This window comes from Periplaneta americana, chromosome 8, assembly GCF_040183065.1.
Source record: "Periplaneta americana isolate PAMFEO1 chromosome 8, P.americana_PAMFEO1_priV1, whole genome shotgun sequence".
Lineage (NCBI taxonomy): Eukaryota > Metazoa > Arthropoda > Insecta > Blattodea > Blattidae > Periplaneta > Periplaneta americana.
This window is the reverse complement of record NC_091124.1, coordinates 130,497,743-130,518,938: the sequence shown is the minus strand read 5'-3', so window position 1 is coordinate 130,518,938 and position 21,196 is coordinate 130,497,743. Positions and strand designations below refer to the sequence as shown.

Below are 21,196 nucleotides of genomic sequence, written 5' to 3'. Positions count from 1 at the left end.
ACGAATTGAAGCATTTGAAATGTGGATGTGGTGAAGAACGGTGCGTGTGAAGTGGACAGACAGAATAAGAAATAAAATTGTGTTTGAAAAAGTGTGTGAAGAAAGAATGATGCTGAAACTGATTAGAAAGAGAAAAAGGAATTGGTTGGGTCTCTGGTTGAAAAGAATAATAGAAGACATTAGGATATGTGGATCATATGCGGAGACTAAGAGGAAGGCAGAAAATAGGAAAGATTGGAGATTGCTGGGTTTGCAATGAAAGACCTGCCCATGGACAGAAAACTTATGTATGTGGGTATGTTCAGAATGCCTGGAATATCGTGTCTAAGAACAGTCGCTATTTGCAAAGACTAGTCGATTCCATGCCCACTCGACTGCAAGATGATCGAGATAAGAGGAAGATAGACTAAATATTGAATTGTGGCTTTTTGTTTTGTTTTTTGAACGCTTAATTGTTTGAATGTTTTAAGGCCGACGCCAGTAAATTTGTTTTGTTTATGCCACGAAAGATATTTTTATTGAGAATAAAATCTTTTTTCTTTCCATTTGCAGCCACAATATCATAATGATAAAGTCATGGCATAATATATTAATGAACCTGATGTTAATTACTAAAATAATCGTAAAAGAGAAAGGAGCCATTATGTATAGTTTGTCTCTCTCAAAAACATTACAAAAAAGAACATAAAAAGCACGAGGTTGTAGTCGAACGCAGGACCTCATGAATAAGAGGCCTGAACGCTACCATTACGCTATCGAATCACAGAGAGAATACTTCAATTATAACTGTAGATATAAGGCAACGTGGTCCAACAACATGTAACATCGCCTGTCTCCGAATTATAGCGAAGATACCCGAAGGGAACTTTGTTCCAGGAGAGCGGCCACTTTTTCTTTTGACAGCTGTACGTCATATTAGTAGTAAGACAGTACGTGCATGTAAATGTATAGTATAAGTTAAAAGTAGGCCTAAGTGTGGAAACTGGACATGTATTGCTAATTGCAGTAAACTTGCCATAAAAAACCATAATACCCCTGTTGTGGCTTACAATAATAAAAAATATCGGTACTTAAGGACATAAAAAAGTGAACTTCTAAACATTCAGTGCATCGCATATTGGTTAAATCTCCTTTTTTTTTATTATCAAGTTTACATCAGCTGTCGAGTTTACCCCAATTTATTGGCATGGAAAATAGTCACTCGATAAGATCCGCAATAAAAAAAATTGTCCTCCCCCCCCCCCCCGCCTAAGACTGAAATCACGTCCTTGTTTTGAGGCTACTAATACACTCAGGGACAAAAAAAACCGGACACTTTAATATTTGCTGGTATTTTGCAAAACATTATCTTCTCATACAATATTATGGTAGCCATCTGTTGTTATGGAGAAGTGTATACATTGTTGATTGTTTTTTGTTTTATAAACAAGCCATTACAACCAAATATTCCAATTTTGCTTTCGGAGTCTCAGCTATAACAATTTTGTCTCAACCATTTTGTGCTTCATTATCGTTATCATTCGTTATTTCTTTATTTTTACATTTTGTGAGTTTAAGTGGGTTTGTAACATTTGTCTTAAAACAAGATGCGACCTGAAGATGTGGCTCGAGCTGTAGCCCTTTACAATGGTGGACGCAGTGTACGTTACATTGCAAATGTTATGAATATGGCTAGAAGCACAACCCATGATGCCATAAAACGGTATAGAGATACCCTAGAATACCCCAGAAGACCAGGTTCGGGTCGTCCAAGAGCTACAAATCCAAATGAAGACAGGTATATGGTGTTGAGAGTTCTTAGGGAGCGCAACCTGCCAGCTACTAGAGTAGCCCAGCAATTTGTTAACATGCATGGACGCCCAATTTCGGCCAAAACAGTTAGAAGGAGGTTGAAAGGAAGTGGACTGATATCAAGTAGACCTGCAACTGGTCCCAGAATTCTCAGGATGCATCGAGTTGAACGACTGCGTTTTGCAAATGATCACAGGGATTGGAGAAATGGACAGTGGAGCTGTGTTCTGTTCCCCGATGAGTTCCGTTTCAATCTGTACTCACCTCATGGACGTGAAAGAGTTTGGAGAAGGAGGTGAAAACGATTTTCACAGTGTTGCATTTCCGAAAATGTGCCGTATGGAAATGGTGGAGTGATGGTTTGGGGAGGAGTGTGTACGGATGCTCGTACAGAGTTGGTTTTTGTTGAAAATGGAAGACTAACAGCTGATAGGTACATAAATGAATGTTTGGCTGATCATGTTGTGCCATTTGGCCAATTTGTAGGGGATAATTTTGTTTTAATGCATGATAATGCATGGCCGCATATTGCCCATGCGGTCGGAGATTATCTCCAAGAAGTGGGAATCCATGTTCTTCCATGGCCAGCAAGGAGTCCAGACATGAACCCAATTGAACACGTGTGGGACATGCTGGGACGGCGTGTTAAGAATAGACACCGAGACCAGAATCGTTACAAGAGTTGAGGCGAGCACTTGGCGAAGAATGGGAACTTATTCCTCAAGAAGACATTGCTAACCAAATTGAGAGCATGCCAAGACGTATGGATGCAGTTATTCAAGCCAGGGGGGGTAATACCCGTTACTAGAAAGAGTTTTTAATGTTTAAGGCACCATAAAATGAAAAAAACAGTTAGACCAAACGATGCCATAGTTATACGCCCTTTGTAATTTTTTGTAAATTTTCTCATCAGAGATTTTTATTTTTTTCAAATGTTGTCGTATAAGGTGCTAAATGGACCATTATTTTGTTTAAATGGGTTTTGTTTCATTTTGAAATAATTGGCAACAAAATACAAGCAAATATAGAAGTGTCCGGTTTTTTTTGTCCCTGAGTGTATTTATTTTTCTCAGAGGAAATACGTACAGAGTTCAAATGATGCATAAATATACTGTATTTATAAATAAACTGAATTTGCCATCCAGGTTCGAAAAATTATATATATATATATATATATATATATATATATATATATATATATATATATATATATACTAGCCGTGCCCGTGCTCTCCGCTGCACCCATTAGAAATAAATATAAAGTAATTACATAATTAAAATAGGACATTTGATCCAAGGAACATTCGTGTTTGATAGAAGGATAAATCGTTTAATATGTCACTTAATTTAAATTGCATCCAAATAATTAAAATGCGATCATTTTTGTCCAGAGACCACTCATTTGGTGCAATGAAATTCCTTTAACATGTTTCTTAATTTTTATTACATGCAAGCATAGTTTAATGAACATTGACATCATTTAGATTTAATGTGTATACTTTATTTTACTTGTTATATGTTTCTATTTTATTATGGTAATAACTTAATTTTAACCCTTGTTTTCTACGTATTCAGTAAATGGCGCTTGGCCCACTATGGTTCTGAACCCTTTAAATAACTTAAATTATATTATATAATATTACTTTACATTATAAATTATATTATATTATATTATATTATATTATATTATATTATATTATATTATATTATATTATATTATATCAGAAGTTACTGTAATAACATTATAGCATTATGTCCATCTAGAGAAACTACACTTTCCAATGGTGAAATAATAATTAATTATACAAATCGGTTAATTTAGCTTCCGATATTACTTCATACAAACACAGAAACATTCTCTGTAGGCTATCTTTCATAGCTTTCGATTGTTGCTTTCCAAGGCCCCTTATAGACGAAGTCATTTGTTTTTCAATTCATTAAACGGCCTTAGATGGCAGTTATTTTAATTTTAAAACTAATTTATCATATTAAATATCAGTCCTATCAAAATGTTTCAAGGAATAAAACTTATCGCAGATTATTTTTAAAGAAACTTTTGTTATGTAACATTTTTCACAAAAATCAATAATAAGCGAGATATTTCGATTTATTTAATTCAGGCCCCCTTATAACCCCCCTTTTAAATAATGTATTTTGAATGCCATATAGCCTAAAATCTAAGTTACAACGAACATAATTTATATTCCAATTTTCATCGAAATCCGTTCAGCCATTATCGCGTGAAAAGGTAACAAACATATAGACAGACAGACATACAAACAAAAATTTCAAAAAAGCGATTTTCGGTTTCAGGGTAGTTAATTATATATGTTAGGACCAATTATTTTTGGAAAATCGAAAATTACCAGAAAAATTTCGGCTACAGATTTATTATTAGTATATATATATATATATATATATATATATATATATATCTGACTATGATTCATTTGAAAGTAAGAAGCAAAAGGATTTGAGTTTATTCTCAGTTTCACAAACTTATTAGTTTTTACAGATTAACTGGGTGCAAAAGTCTTGTAGGTTTCTAAAATAAAATTAATAAGAACTATATACAGTTTCTGTATTGCATAAAAACATCAAATAAACTACACCATATAATTTATTTCTCTGCTGTGTTATCATAATGTACTCCACACACATTTAGCTTGCCTGCCACTTGAGCGCTACTGTCGCAGCAGCTGACTCGTGTTGACAAAAAAAGTGTCGGAGTTGCGCGTTTGTATGTATTAGACTGTGATACATACCATGATCGTGAAATTTTCGAATTTTACGCCTAATGAGATCCTTCTCGAAATCGTGTACATCAGTAGCAGGCTTCTTATGTTCTATCCGTCTTCTTTGGAGACGAAGAAGATGGCTCTGCAACATTATTGTTTTCTGCTGTTCTGCTTTCTGCATAAATTCTCTGTACCGATGGTAGATAAACGCCACTGGCGTTAGCAGTTGCTGTCGGACACTTTTAATGTTCTCGCAGTTTTTAAGTTCTTTCAGGAGATTTCAATCTCATCATCACATCTACGCAAAACAGCATCTCTATTCGTTACAAATTTGCACAGTATTTTGAACAACAAAATATTACCTTGATCAATGAGAACAGTCCGACGCGCATTGGCCAATTAGGCCAGCAAAACAGTTCATCTGACCTCTCCTTCATCTCAAACGATCTAATCCTAGTCACGACATAGCAAACTCATCGATAATACGGGTAGTGATAACTTCCACATATGCATAGCAATCAAACAAACACTTACACGTCAAACAATAAACCAACGAAGTACCAAGCGAGCCGTACAAATTTGGGATCGATTCTCGGAATTCATGGACTAGTATCATTTCACGCAGGCGGGAACGGAAGTAGATATTGAGCAGCTCATCTAAATCATAATAGAGTACAGTCGAATGGAACGCAATGACAGCAAGACAACCAAGTCACCCAAAGATCAGTACAACATATACAAACCCAAACGGTGGAATGGGGAAATAAGGGAAGAAATAAATAGAAGGAAGGAAACAGCAAGAACTTTCATAGGTCACAAAAACCTAAACAACTTCATAAATTTTAAACGACAACATACACAAGTCTGGAGAATCATCCTCAATGCTAAACGGCAGGCGGGGAAAACATTCTGTTCTCAAATAACAGGGTACACATCTACCTCAACGGTTTGGAAGCAGTTCAGATGGCTCACCAGAAAAGTTAATCCTCGAAATGCCATCATATATAGACACCCCAAAATACAGAAGGATTTCCTGAACATGCTTGCGCCGGATGAAGTTCAAAATCAAAGCCACCTTCCATACAACCAAACACCTCTCACTTACGACGGGGTAGCAGAGGAACTTAAATCAGAGTTCACAGTAGAAGAAATTAAAACAGCTCTACAAACAACCCATAAAGGAAAGGCCACGGGCCTGATGGAATTTCCTACGAGATAATAAAAAACGTTACCTGCCAAATTTTATGCTATATTGAAACATCATATTCTCATATACTACAACGAAACACAATCCCAGAATCATGGAGGCAATTTTAGATTATACCAATATAAAAATCCGGAATGACACCTTCATAGAAGACTATAATATGCCACACTGTCCAATATTTCCTCGCTTTTTACTATATTGTGTCCAGTTTGAAGTTTTCCGGAAACGTACCACAGACACCACAACTTTCAACAAACAAGAATTACATACAGGACAACGATTTAGAGAATTTATAACCAATGTAGAAGAACAGGAGTCCAACACAGTATAGCTCTACACCGACGGATCCAAATTCAAAGAGGGCGTGGGTGCAGCTTACGTAAGCACAACAATGGCAGGAAGTGGGAAAATCAAACTCCATCATCAATCATCCATCTGTACAGCATAATTATTTGCAGCGCGGCAAGCTCTGCTTTCAGTCAAAAACCTTACAGAGAAGTTCTTCCTCATCTTTGTGGACTCCCTCAGCGCCATAGAAAAAGTAAAGAACAACAACCTATCAACAAAAACTCCCTGGATAGTAATAAACATCAAACAGCTGATACACAACTTAGGAAAACAGAATAACATAAAACTAATATGGATACCAGGACACAAAGGCGTACAAGGAAACGAGATTGCAGACTCAATGGCGAAAGCAGCTATAACAACCTATTTTCTCGCACCAATAAATATCCAGGTCCCCGACTTAATAAAACATAACATTAGGCAAATAAACACAGAAGCCACCCCGACAGGCAAACCATAGTACTTACAAAAAAAAAAAAAAAAAAAAAAAAAAAACTAACACGTCCATTCATATCTGTCATCAACAAACTAAAACACAACGCAGCCATAACCCTAAAATACCTACACCTCATTGAAAGGTTTGAATTGTCATTATGCGAGTGTCGTAAACAGCCAGGAGAAATAAATCACATGTTCTCCCAACACCAACTACATAAACAACATATTGACCAACTAATACACAAAATTAGCCAACAGCTAGGTTTTTACCCTTGGAAGATCCCAGAGATATTAGTTAATAATGAAATCCAAATAGGAAAACTCTTATATATCCACATGAAGATGTGTAAATGTACGGTTACACATCGCTACTTTTGCTGCGCAATTTTTGTACTGTAGCTGCAAAAGTTTCGTGTCGTGTTCACACGTAAGCCAAAAGTAGCGCGCTGCACACTACTTTTCGTGCTGCGCAACCCGAGTGCAGCAAAAGTTGCAACTGGAGGTTGCGAGTCTGTTCACACACAAGGCGCTACTTTTGCAGCCGCAGTCATGCTGCAGGTGTCCATCTCCGTGTTGACTTCTCAATATACATTTTGTGGTTATGTTCGCATTATTAAGAAACTCATGCGAAGGCTTCCTTATCTGTTATTTGTTTATCTGTCGTATCTAGTATTCAGAAATTGACATTATTTTTACTCAAAGCTTTTAAAAACGCCTATATACAGTACTTAAATGACAACCAACAGAATATTCACGTAATCAATGTTGGCAACCCTCCTGTTTGGAACTAGGCTACGGAGAATTAAAAAAATGAATTATATCGTCAGCAATTATGCTCAGACTATGTTGTGTATTTAATAACTGTTACAAATAATTTATTTTCGTCACATTTAACATTAAAATATATCCAAACAATAAAAGTATCATTGGCACATTTGGGTGGTAACACTGGTTGCAACCGCAGCAAAAGTTTCAACAAAACCGATATAAAAAATGCTGCGGCTGCAACCCTGAGAACCCTGTTCACACGTCGCTACTTTTAAGCTGCGCGCAGCATGGAAAAGTAGGGGGCAGCAGGTTCGGCAGCCGCTACTTTTCGGGTTGCACCGTTGTTCACACGTAGCAGTACAAGAGTTGCGCAGTTTTTTGTACTGCATCGCTGCAAAAGTAGCGACGTGTGACCGTGCCTTAAGATAAAAATATAAAATGATACAGTCATGGCTGGTTTGTCCAAGTATTGTTAGAACACTTAACGACTGTTAAACCTTCAACAGTTTGTTAAATACTATTTTTCCATTTGTTCAACACCAGTTTGGCTTAACAGATTCTTAACCGTTTGTTAACTTTAAATATAGGATTTCAGGCCGTTAACTCATTTAACAAACAGTTAAACATGGCGGATGACACCACTGCTGTTCAGACAAAAGTTGTGAAAATAACATGTTATGTTTCTCTTTGAGGAATGTTTAGAGTAAGGGCCGGTTTCACCAAGCTTCAGTAAATCAGTCCAAATGAAACATTAACTAGTACTGAACATTAAAATATTTACACGAATACGTTTATATGTGCGCTGTCTCCGTAGAAACCAAGCCGAGCAGCTATATGTGCCTCGTCGCGCTAATTACGTCATGGAGCAGTCAGTAGCGAGTTGGCATGCCATCCCAAGGGCCCGTGTTCGATTCTCGGCGATAACAATTTTTTTTTATTAACATAACTAATTTTTATACATGTTATCTTTCTTCATTTTTTTAATTTTGTGTAGTGGAATGAATTATTTCGCAACTCTGGCTTCACTAGGAAAATTTAAAAAACTCGTGGGAGATCAATTTTCTTCCCGAAATAAAACTAAGATAAACAAACAAATTAAAGAAAAATAAAAGAAATACACATGTGGATCTAATACATTGTCCACATGCCACCGGCGTCTATCACTGCCTGGCATTTTCGGGGCATTCAGTCCACCAGATCGCGGAAATAGTTGTGGTCCTTAGCGAAATCTTCCCAGGTAGCCAGAACTTGATCCCAGAACTGATCTGGATTTTGAGGTGGGATGTCTCGATATTTGTCAGTCCTCTTTTTCATGCTTTTCCGTGAACCGTCTTTGAACGTTTATGGCGGTGTGCGCGGGGTGATTATCCTGCTGGAAAATTAAATTTCCATCGGAAAGAAAACGATTACAAATTCCAAGAATCCAGCTCTTTCGCTTCTGTTTTAAAGCCAGTGCAAACATATCTTATCGTTAGCTATAATATAATTCTAATAAATGAAAGTTAATATACCAATAAAGTTTTGTTATGTTTCAAATGCACATTATGTATTAATTTACTAATATTTCTTAGGTACCGGTATGCAGCTATAATAATCACTTTCATGTCTTAAAATAAAACTCAGTTGTATATTACCTAGTTGACTAGTTTCAGCTTTGTCTCAGCCGTTTTTATGATATTCTAACCTATGATCAGTTTCTTCTAAAATTTTGAGTACCGGTACCACGATCTTCGTGACGCGGTCTCTTTTGTGAATTTTTGTGTTATTCAAATTTTCAAAATGATCGCTTTTTAAATGGTTAACATTATCTCCATTTCACTCTTAATTTTGAGCAGTTCCAGATATAACAATTCTGCGTCGAAACGTTCCGCCATTTTATATTACAACTAATGAATAATTAAAAATTTAAAGACGGAAATTTCTATCACTAAATTTAATGATAGTTTTCCTGGTTCGTTAGGCTAAAGATGCTTGGTGAGATATAAAAATGATTTAATGAACCAGTAAATACATTAATGAATCATTAAAACCTTAATGAAGCTTTGTGAAACTGGTCATAAGACTGGTAATATATAATTTAAAAGATATTTCGGAATATTAATATAGGAAAGATAATCTTTATAAGTCAACTGATTATCACACTGACGCTTATTTCGATGCTGAGCTATTATCCATTTAATATTGAGGAAATGTGCGATCTCAACGTGGCAAGAAATTGAAGTCAGATTTGAATATCCTACTAACAGAAATAGGCCACTTGTTCCAATTCACCAGCTACTATTAACTCTAGATTCTATGTTACTGGCTCTTCAACTATAGCCGATGTCAATAGTGCTTCAAATACGCAGTGAGTAAATAATAAAATGTTTCAGCAGCAATTGCTTCTTTAGGACGAAATTACATATAGTTTATACATGGACCTGAATTAGAGAATTTTATATGATACGGAATTCTCCTCGGGGTTTTGTGTACAGTTGACTACACACACATTCGTGTAATTATTGTCACCTGGTGGTCATAATGCTGAGATTTTTCTAAACAGAAATTCATATTTAGCATTATAAAATATAACCATATTTATAATAATTATTATTATTCAATAGTAGTCAATGCAACTTTCATTTATCAACTCTGTACTGTATGAATCATGGCTACTGTAACAGGTTACGATTTTATACATGTTTCATGACTTACTCTACAGTACAGAATTTAAATAATAATAATAATAATAATAATAATAATAATAATAATAATAATAATAATAATAATAATAATAATAATAATATCAGCCAATAAGAAGTTGTCTTACATATGCAAAATCATTACCAACTGCTGTTGAGTAGTTAGAATAGTATAAACGACAGTTAAAGTTAAGTGTTGGTTAATTTAAACAAAATTGTGTTGGAAAAATGGAAAACATCTTAACAAAACGTTAAAAATAAACCAGCTGTTAATTCAACATTTCTTAAGCCAAATTAAACATTACTTGGAAAAACTGGCCATCAGACTCACAATACATATTGAAATCACAGCCCCAAAAGTTTCAAAAGACAGACTCTACGCTAAAATGGAATGAGTAAAGAATCGATACGGAATCAGAAAATAAAACAAGAAGAAGAAGAAGAAGAAGAAGAAGAAGAAGAAAGGGTAAACTTGACAAATAACACACTTAGTATAATTTCTGATATCAGGGCTCGACTGAGGCATGATTATTAGTATTTAAAGATACTGTTTATAATGAGATATATTTGCGAAGGAGTGTAACACAGTAGTATCGCAGATCAGCGCTTGTCAATAATTAACATTCGAACACAGCGACAGGAAGGTCTCTTTGATCAGGTCATAAACTGCTAGAGAAAGTGTGTGGTGAGTCGTTTCCGTACAAAACCAAAAACCAGCCTATTCTGCCTCTAGTATAGGATTTCATTGTCATTTGCGTTCTATTATTACTAACCTATAGCGCTTACTGTAATGTTGGGAAGCTAATCTGGAATTGTAAAGAAATAGTGTATCACTTAAAGAAAAAAGGTAATAATTTCGAGGAAAAACTTAGACTGATTTCCAATAAGAGTAAACCTTTCAGAGTTCCTATGCATTTTGGAATGTAATAATGTTGATTGCAGTGTTTTTATTTATTAATTAATATATTTATTCGTTTATTTATTTACTGTGTACGTATTTATTTATTTATTCATTTATTTTCAGGCAAGAGCTTCCAGTGCCTATGTTCAGTCGTAATGACTTCTCCATCTGGTCTGTTCTAAAAAATTGCATTGGAAAGGAGCTGAGCAAGATTACAATGCCTGTAATTTTCAACGAGCCCTTAAGCTTCCTTCAGCGCATGGTGGAATATATGGAATATGCCCACTTGCTGCGACGAGCTGCTGAGGAAACTGATCCTGTTGGCAGAATGCAGGTAAATAGAAAATGAAACATAATTCGAATTGAAAGTTCTTTAATTTGAATACTGACAGTGACAGCTCGTTATAATATAATTAGATGGTTGCATAATCATACAGACTGAGTTGCTCAATAGCATATTATTTAATCTAAAATACTAGTAGTAAGTTACCTGTAGACAGTTATTAACAGGGAACGGATTTATATGGACTAAAAATATATGAAATATGTAAATATATATGTAGTTATTTTTACCAAAATATGGAATTAAATATGGATTTTTACCAAAATATGGAATTAAATATGGACTTAAAATTATAAAAAAATGACTATGTACGTTAAATATTAGTACATTTTAATCAAACTAAACAAAAAATATAATGGACGTACCTTATCTTCCAATGTAGTTTCAACAAAACACAATTTTTATTGTCTGCAGGGAACGGATTTATATGGACTAAAAATATATGAAATATGTAAATATATATGTAGTTATTTTTACCAAAATATGGAATTAAATATGGATTTTTACCAAAATATGGAATTAAATATGGACTTAAAATTATAAAAAAATGACTATGTACGTTAAATATTGGTACATTTTAATCAAACTAAACAAAAAATATAATGGACGTACCTTATCTTCCAATGTAGTTTCAACAAAACACAATTTTTATTGTCTGTTACCATAACAATAGGTTACAAACATTTCTTTCAAGTGCTGAAAAGTGAATCTTCTTCTATTGTCTCTGAGGATAGATTTATACTGACTAAAAGAGCGTTCGACGTCACAAGAAGTAACTGGTACATAATTCAATTTCACAATGTCTGCTGGGGATAAGTCCAAGTTAATCTTCACTGTTGATTCACCACTCATCACAGCAACAACCTTTTGTAGTTCTTCATATCCAGGGTTTTTTGAAAGTACAGTGTCCACCTTAGCTCTTACTGCATCTGCAACTTTACCTCTACCACGATTCAGTTGTTCCACAGTACTATTTATAATTTCAAAACTTTCAGATAGTGAAAGGTGCCTATTTTGGAGACTTTTGAGCGTTTTTATGATGCATGAAAATGTATGCTGAATGTGAGCTAAGTCATTCTTCACACTTATGTCACAGGTAACTGTTTTCGCAGTATCAATTGAGACTGCATCTTCAGAGTCCAATGCAAGGAGAACATTGTTAATAGAGTCTATATGTTCGGCATAATATTCAACTGCTTCTAGCCATGTACCCCATCTAGTTAAAATTGGCTTTGGTGGCAATGGAATTTCAGGGTACATTTCTTTCAACACGTTAACTCTACTGGGAGCTTTGAGAAATACTTTTTTCACTGATGAAATCAACAAATCTACTTTAGGGAAATTGTCTCTGACCACTTCTGCCACACGATGAAATGCATGCGCCACACAAGTAAAATGAGTCAATTTAGGATATACAACAGATAATGCTTGTCCAGCTTTGACCATATAAGGGGCAGCATCGCTAATAAAGAATAACACATTATCGTACATAATACCCTTTGGCCACAGGATACCCATAGCTTCGTTGAACAGTTTAACTATAGTTTTGTTATTGCACTTTTCTAGAACATCACAATGTAAAAGAATTCGTTCAGAATATTGTTCACTTAACAAACCGATAACTACATTACCAACAAGTCTACCTTCTTTGTCGGGAGTCTCATCAATGGAAACCCAAATTGAACTATCTTTAATTTCATCTCTTATCTTCTGTATTGTCTCATCGTAGATGGATGGAGCATACGTCTTCCTAAGTGTTGACTCATCCGGGATTGTATGTTGAGTATATTTTTCAAGGAATTCCCTGAAGACCTTATTCTTTAGTTTGTAGAGAGGAATATCAGCAGAGATGAGAGAACGGCACAGGTCGATGTTAAACTCAGATCTTACATTCGATGTTGTTGGTTGTGTTAAAAACAATTGTCTCTGCTTGGAATTTAGTTGTTTGTTGGCCTGATGTTTACTAGTTGTAATGTGTTGTTGCACTAGGAACTTTTGTGTAGATGATACTGCACACTGACACAAATTACAAAATAATATTTTATTGTCAGTTGATAAACCATCTTCTTTAAATTCTGAAATGTAACTTGTTAGTTTTGATTTTAAATTGACTGAATGACGTACTTTTGGCATATTTACCGTCTTTATAGTATGATTTACAAAACTGAACCTATGTGTACTCTGACTGGCATTTAACTGTTGAGCTGCACAACTGAAGTCTGTTAAAAATTTTAAATTAAATTAATACAGTTTTGTAACTTACTTTCCCATTGTTGATAGGACTGCTAATTTTCAAATAACTCTGATGTTAAAGGGATTACTGAACATGTGTTTAAATCTCTATTCTTGAAATGTATTTTTAAAAGTTAATGGAATTTTGTTTTGTTTTATTGTTAAACCTAATATAATATGGACTGTTTTATATGAAATATGGAAAATATATGGAAATTAACGAAAATATGTACTAAACTCTAAAATATGGAAAAATATGGAAAATAAAAGTAGGATTTTTCAACCCTACACATTGTGAAACATAAAGATAATGCAAAATATAAATTATATTAGCTTTATAAGTAAATATGTATTTACATATAAATCCTTTCCCTGGTTATTAATAACATATTAGTTAAATGACAGTTTCATATAATTTTCCAAGAATATTAGGCCTAATGTTAAATCTCCATTTGGCATTCAATAATAAAATCATTTGTATGTATGTATGTATGTATGTATGTATGTATGTATGTATGTATGTATTTATTTATTTACACTGCAAGTGGGCAAGCACCCGGTGGCAGTAGTATACACAATATAAACAATACACAATAAAATGATAAGCAATACACAATAAATTTACAATACACAATACAATAATACAATACACAATACAATAAGAATACACAATATAATTTAACACAATAATAATAAAACATAAATAAAATACCTAATTTTACATTACAACCTACATAATTATGTATAGGCCCTACATAAGTTTCAATAGTCTTTCACTTTACTCTCATCTCACTCACTGTAGTGGCACTATGACGCATTTCACTGACACTTTAGCACACATTTCACTGACACTATAGAACACATTTCATTGACGCTATATATTATCACTGATCGGAACTATTCACTGCACTGTAAAACCATAACTTCACTGACTCACCTCGCTTCACTGATACAACAGTTCAAATAAGTCAAATAATTACACCCTTATGCATACTTATAAACAGAACTACATTAAAACTAAACATTTCTAGTCTAAGGCCCTCTTACACGCTATTTTTAAATAATTTACAATTCAAACCAAGGAAGTAACTCGTCAGGCTAAATAAATACATGTCACCTTAAAAAATTAAATGTTAAATGTCACCTTAATTTTAATTTGCACTTTATACACAACTTTTTAAATTATTCATGAATCTACTTAAGGAAGGACAGCCCTCAAAGACCGCTGCAGGTAGGTCATTCCAGTCATTTATAGTTCTATATTTCAATCTATTGCAAAGTGTAAGTAGCCTACTGACGTCACGTAAATTATAATATATTCTGAAAATATTTTCAATATGCCTACATTTAAATTATATATCGATCCTTAATGACAAAAGTCCACATTTTTAATGTCGTTCAAGTTTTGGTGATATAATTATTGGAGGTAAACTAAACAATTTATATAATTGAAACGTGAAAATCAAATTCTGGGACACAGTGGAATGCTCTCTCTCTCTTTCTTTCTTGATGAATTAAATTTTGGACAGATCTAACTTCATTAAAAATCGACACAAAGTGAAATTTCTTTCGCGAAAATGAGCCTCTACATATGGAGAAAGTCATATAGCAAAATTATTTACCTGTCTTGAACCGGTTATAAGATATGTTAAATGATATAAGTACTTCAAAAAAATTAAATTACTTTTTTTTTCTTTTTTTTTTTTTTTTTTCTTTTTTGACGTTAATATATCATTAAAATCAGTAATCTAATAACAGAAAAATAAAGTATAGAACTTTAGCTAATATCTAAAAAATATATAACCGATAGCCAAAATGTGAAAATTGACTTTGATAACTGAAGGATAGAAGCACCTAATAATAGCTACTTCCAAGTCACGCAGATGTGAGGGAAGTGTCCGCCATTTTTCGTTCTTTCACTCTGAGTCATGATTCTTCAAGTCAGTATACTTCCAGACTGCAACGTGATAGGACTCAAATGATTCGTCTGAACGAGATCTACCAGAAAATACTTAAATCATAAGCATGTAAATGAATGGTGAAAAGTTATAAGAAAAGAAAAAAAAGTGACCAAACTAAATGTCGAATTATTTGGCGCTGAAATTCAAGTCACAATACAAAAACCCATATCGGATGAAAGAGTAGCTCAAAAGGAATCAGTTAAACCTAAATTGACCCAAGCCAAATGATGCAGGGCTTTCTTTTAGTTGGTTATTTAACGACGCTGTATCAACTACTAGATTATTTAGCATCGATGATATTGATGATAGCGAGATTATATTTGACGAGACGAGGCCAAGGTTTCACCATAGATTACCTAACATTCGCCTTACGATTGGAGATATCGGAAAAAAAAACCCAATCAGGTAATCAGCTCAAACGGGAATCGAATCCGTGGCCGAGCGCAACTCCTAATCTGCCGCTGCTACCGTTTTACGTCCCTCTACGGTGGAATAGTGTACGACTTGATTCCCGCTTTCGATAAATTCGCCGAACTATAACATCCATGTTGATTCCGCTCATTGGCGAGCGGATTTTTTATTTCTAAACGACTCTGAAAAGAATATTGTGGATTTCTCATGCCAAAGTAATTTAAATTTTCTGAAAGATTCGAGAACTTGATTTATAGATGGGACCTTCAAGACTCGCCCTAAGTTGTTTTTTTTTTTAATTTGTATTTTTATTGGGTTATTTTACGACGCTGTATCAACATCTAGGTTATTTAGCGTCTGAATGATATGAAGGTGATAATGCCGGTGAAATGAGTCCGGGGTCCAGCACCGAAAGTTACCCAGCATTTGCTCGTATTGGGTTGAGGGAAAACCCCGGAAAAAACCTCAACCAGGTAACTTGCTCAAACCGGGATTCGAACCCGGGCCACCTGGTTTCGCAGTCAGACGCGCTGACCGTTACTCCACAGGTGTGGACTCCCTAAGTTGTTCAACCAAATACAGTATTTATAATTCATGTTGTAAATGTAAAAGAAAACGATTTCCATGTTTTTTTTTTCTTCCAAGCAAAAAATAGACATATAAGGAAGCTTTTCCTCAATTGCAAATAACACCAGCTCGGCCGTGTGCACCATTCTCGATCATCTAGCCCGTTTATCAGCAATCACGGAAACATGGTTAATTCTTGACAATGATCAAGTTACAGATGCGGTGCACCGACATTTTCCCTCGATCAACTCAGTACCGTCACAGTCTAATTAGACTGTGGTACCGTCAGCTGACGGTACGCTTGCTTGAGAAGAATCATCTGAGCGCTAGGTTACCGCGTATAAAACAGCGAACGAACGCGCACTGACAATTATCGCTTCGTTTTTGTTCGTCGGACTGCTTTCAAACATCCTCGCAGTTTTCAAATAACAAGTTTCAATAATCTTGGAAGAAAAAAAGAAAAGAGCACCGAACTTCTCACAGTTAGAAGTGGGAATTCCTTTAGAACTCGTCAGCAATTATGCATCCATATTACAGAATAAAAGTACTGACGGAAGTTCTCTAAGAGAAAAGCAGGCTACCTGGTTGGATTTAACCTCAGAATTCACATGAGTTATACATGTTTACATAATTCCACATAATTTGTAACGTAATTTATACAGTGGTTATTTCATATTATTGATAATAATTGGGAAAATTTCAGTATACGGATACCTCACTGACAATTATCTTGAAATAGGCTACTAAAAAGAGGAGATTTGTGTTTGTCGAATGCTCATCATCTTGCTTACGAAAAGACACATTTCAGTAAAGAGCAGATTTGTATGTGTTTGTCGAATGCTCATCATCTTGCTTATTAAAAGACACATATCAGTGCCAATAATTTATTTGGGAAAATTTCAGTATACGGACACCTCACTGACAATTATCTTGAAATAGGTTACTAAAAAGAGCAGATTTGTATGTGTTTGTGAATGCTCATCATCTTGCTTACGAAAAGAGACATTTCAGTGCCAATAATTTATTTGGGAAAATTTTAGTATACGGATACCTCGCTAACAATTATTTTAAAATTAAAAAAAAAAAAAAACAATTCGTCTGTGTATGTCGAATACGCATCATCATGCATACGTAAAGGAAGTTTTTAGTGCCAATTTATTTTGTGTGCACAAGGTTGGAATTTTGGAGTAAGAGGGAAAGGAAAGTATCCTTGTTCTGAAATTTATCCATTTATTTTGTGTTCACAAGGTTGGAATTTTGGAGTAAGAGGGAAAGGAAGGTATCCGTGTAATTTCACTTAATTCAATCGTAAATAGCCTAATTGTCCAAAACGTCATGTAGGTCCTAATAGTTTCAAACGGTAAATCTATAGTTAATAAGTGATAATCTCGCATTCTACAAAATGGCCATTTAGTTTTGCTATATTATTACCGGCATAGAATAACTGCTTTATTATTATGTTAACAAAATTGGACAATTAGGCCTAAATAATATTTTGTCCTCAAGTAAAGTCCCGATCTTCCAAAGGAGAAACATATATAAAACATTAGTCTATTTTGAGAAAAAAGAACATTTTTATTATTCATCTACAAACTTACTCTTTCTACAATAACACCAATTCTGTTATTTCCGCAGTAATTTGCGTGTTCAAGATACATAATTTCATCTTAAATTCCATGAAGTACGTCAAATCGTGCCGCCATTTTGGTTTTCTCGACTTGACCACGTTCAATTCAAGATAATCGGTCCCACACCCGTGATCAAATTTTATCATCATCAACTCACTTGTTTAACTTTGATCGAGATTGATACTCCGCAAATTGGCGTTGAAGATGGTCAAGTGCCGACTTAACCATGGTCAAATTTTAATCGAGAATGGTGCACACGGGCAAGAGTCTACACCTGTGGAGTAACGGTTAGCGCGTCTGGCCGCGAAACCAGGTGGCCCGGGTTCGATTGCCGGTTGGGGTAAGTTACCTGGTTGATGTTTTTTCCGGGGTTTTTCCTCAACCCAATATGAGCAAATGCTGGGTAACTTTCGGTGCTGGACCCCGGACTCATTTCACCGGCATTATCACCTTCATCTCATTCAAAAGCTAAATAACCTAAGCTGTTGATAAAGTGTCGTAAAATAAGCTACTAAAATAAAAAAAAAACAGACATTATACAGGTTGACTTTGGGATGCCAATTCGCCAGGCAATTGCTTATGTTTGGCCCCAAACAAATATAAAGGGTTGCAGATTACATCTCGGGCAGTCATGGTGGAGAAGGATTCAATCATTGGGATTATCAAATGCAGTGGCGGCTCGTGCCTTTCTTGGATGGGTATTCACAAGAAAAATGAGTATTGAACACACTGATATATTCTCGTATAGCTGAGTCACACGTCAGAGATAAACCAGTTCTAATATGCATGTACCAAATCTATGCATATAAACCGAAATTCAAACCATTAAACAAGAGTAGAGTAAAAATTAATTCATAGGACTCACCTTCACTGCTGTTGTAGATGGTGTTGAAGCTCTAGATTTATTTGTAGAGAAACTCCATGCACCTAGTTTTGAGAGATGCAAACTTATCAGTAACTTTATTATTGAAGTCTCTAATGTAGTTAACAAGTTTTTTTTCCACTGCCAACATAGCCAATGTACGAGTACTTAATCGGTCTTCTGTCATGGTGCGGAGGAATCTTTTAATCCTCTTTTAATTTAACACACAATTTCACACCGTCCGTCTCCAATCTTCATGTGTTAGGCCTACGTTTCAACTTTCAATACGCACCATTGCAGCTTGTATTTGCCTTACTTTGCTGAACAAAAGTCAACAGAATCAGCTCCCGCGCGTAATGATATTTTGAAAAGAAAGAGTAAAGAGAGAAAACGAGGCAAGAGGGAGAAAGGAACACGATGCTAGACCCAAGAGTGATGGAGCATCTCTGTTTCTCTGTCACTAGCACGTTAAGACCTGTGCGAGGAGAGCTATTGTAACCATTGTAACAAACCAGAAAATATTCTCGCCCTGCTAGAGAAAAATTGTGCGATCTGCTGTCGACCTGTCCAATGGAGATTTAAAGACACACGACACACGAACGGGACATTCTCTCGAAATGAAAAATGTAGGAACGTCATTGCACATTGGAAAGTAATAGATGTAATAATATTAATACAGTAATATGTATTATTATTGTTGGTTTTTAAGGTGTTCACGTGCTCCTGTGCTCATATAGAGGAACCGCCGCTGATCAAATGATTTTAAATCAAAGAAATCTAAAATCGGAAGACTTCTGAAAACCTTGTTTGGACTGCCTCTATTGCCCCCTAATGCGCGTAATGATATTTTGAAAAGAAAGAGTAAAGAGAGAAAACGAGGCAAGAGGGAGAAAGGAACACGATGCTAGACCCAAGAGTGATGGAGCATCTCTGTTTCTCTGTCACTAGCACGTTAAGACCTGTGCGAGGAGAGCTATTGTAACCATTGTAACAAACCAGAAAATATTCTCACCCTGCTAGAGAAAAATTGTGCGATCTGCTGTCGACCTGTCCAATGGAGATTTAAAGACACACGACACACGAACGGGACATTCTCTCGAAATGAAAAATGTAGGAACGTCATTGCACATTGGAAAGTAATAGATGTAATAATATTAATACAGTAATATGTATTATTATTGTTGGTTTTTAAGGTGTTCACGTGCTCCTGTGCTCATATAGAGGAACCGCCGCTGATCAAATGATTTTAAATCAAAGAAATCTAAAATCGGAAGACTTCTGAAAACCTTGTTTGGACTGCCTCTATTGCCCCCTGACAAAATTGAAGACTGCTTCGTCGAAGACCTAATGTCCCGCAAATCTACGCATGAACAACGTTTTTGATTAGTAAATTTACTTCATACTTATATTCTCACAGATAGTGACTTTCCACCCATTAGATGAGCCGACTTTAGTAGTAGTTCTGAACGGACTAGTAACCAGGGGCGTATTTTGCGGACTATCGGGGCTACCGGCGGTAGCCCAAGGAAATTACAAAAGAAAAAGTTTATAATATAACATAATGTAATAATTTTGTATTACCGTATTAGTATCATTTGATCAGTTTCTATCGTGCACTGTAGGTGGGTGAGTTGCCGCTCTCGTGATCGGTTTCTTGGAAGCGCGAAGCAACAATATGCTTAGTACGCTAGCTCATTAATGTGATTGTGTTCTTGCAGTGCAGTATTTTAAATTTGTGATTTGTTCGAGTGTCTAAGAGTTATATTAATTGTGAATTATTAAGTTTTTAATTTCCCAATTAAGTGATATTGTGAAAAATATGACAGAACAAGTTTCTGGAGAGGTTTGTGTTGAAAATGACTGTGTAATAGAAGATTTATTAAGAGTGCCTTTTAACCGTCGTACATACAACGAGAAAGTTGAAATTGTGAAAATGGAAAGACCAACTCCTGAGTTAAATTTGTCCATGGACGTAAAAGAAAAACGGCGTGAGTACACACGCCATTTCACTTCAACATCATATGGTAAGTGGAATTGGTTGTGTGGTAGTTCTAAACTGTCTAAACTATATTGCTGGCCATGTTTGTTATTTAGCCGCGAAACTAATGTGTGGTCAAAAGAGGGGTTTTCTAATATGAACTCCCTTCGAACGGCAGTCCTAAAACACGACAAATCAAAAGCTCATATTTATAGTAGCATGAACTTTGCAAACTTTGGGAAGACAAGAATTGATTTACAGCTAGATAAGCAAAAAGTTCTACACATCAACCAACACAATGCTCTTGTGAAAAAAAATCGGGAGATTTTACTGCGTCTTATT

General features: G+C 35.2%; 1 protein-coding gene across 8 annotated transcripts in view; it reads left to right on the top strand.

Annotated features, from left to right (window-relative positions):
• The window catches only part of LOC138705045 (oxysterol-binding protein-related protein 2), a 692,509-nt gene that overhangs the window by 408,942 nt on the left and 262,371 nt on the right, over window positions 1-21,196 (top strand). For all 8 annotated transcript variants that reach the window (XR_011333553.1, XM_069833613.1, XM_069833610.1 and 5 more), the window contains one exon: window positions 10,996-11,206. Coding sequence is in view for 7 of the 8 variants with exons in the window: in XM_069833613.1 (XP_069689714.1) it covers window positions 10,996-11,206 (211 nt within the window). In the remaining variant the exon portion in view is untranslated. The remainder of the gene's footprint in view (window positions 1-10,995; window positions 11,207-21,196) is intronic.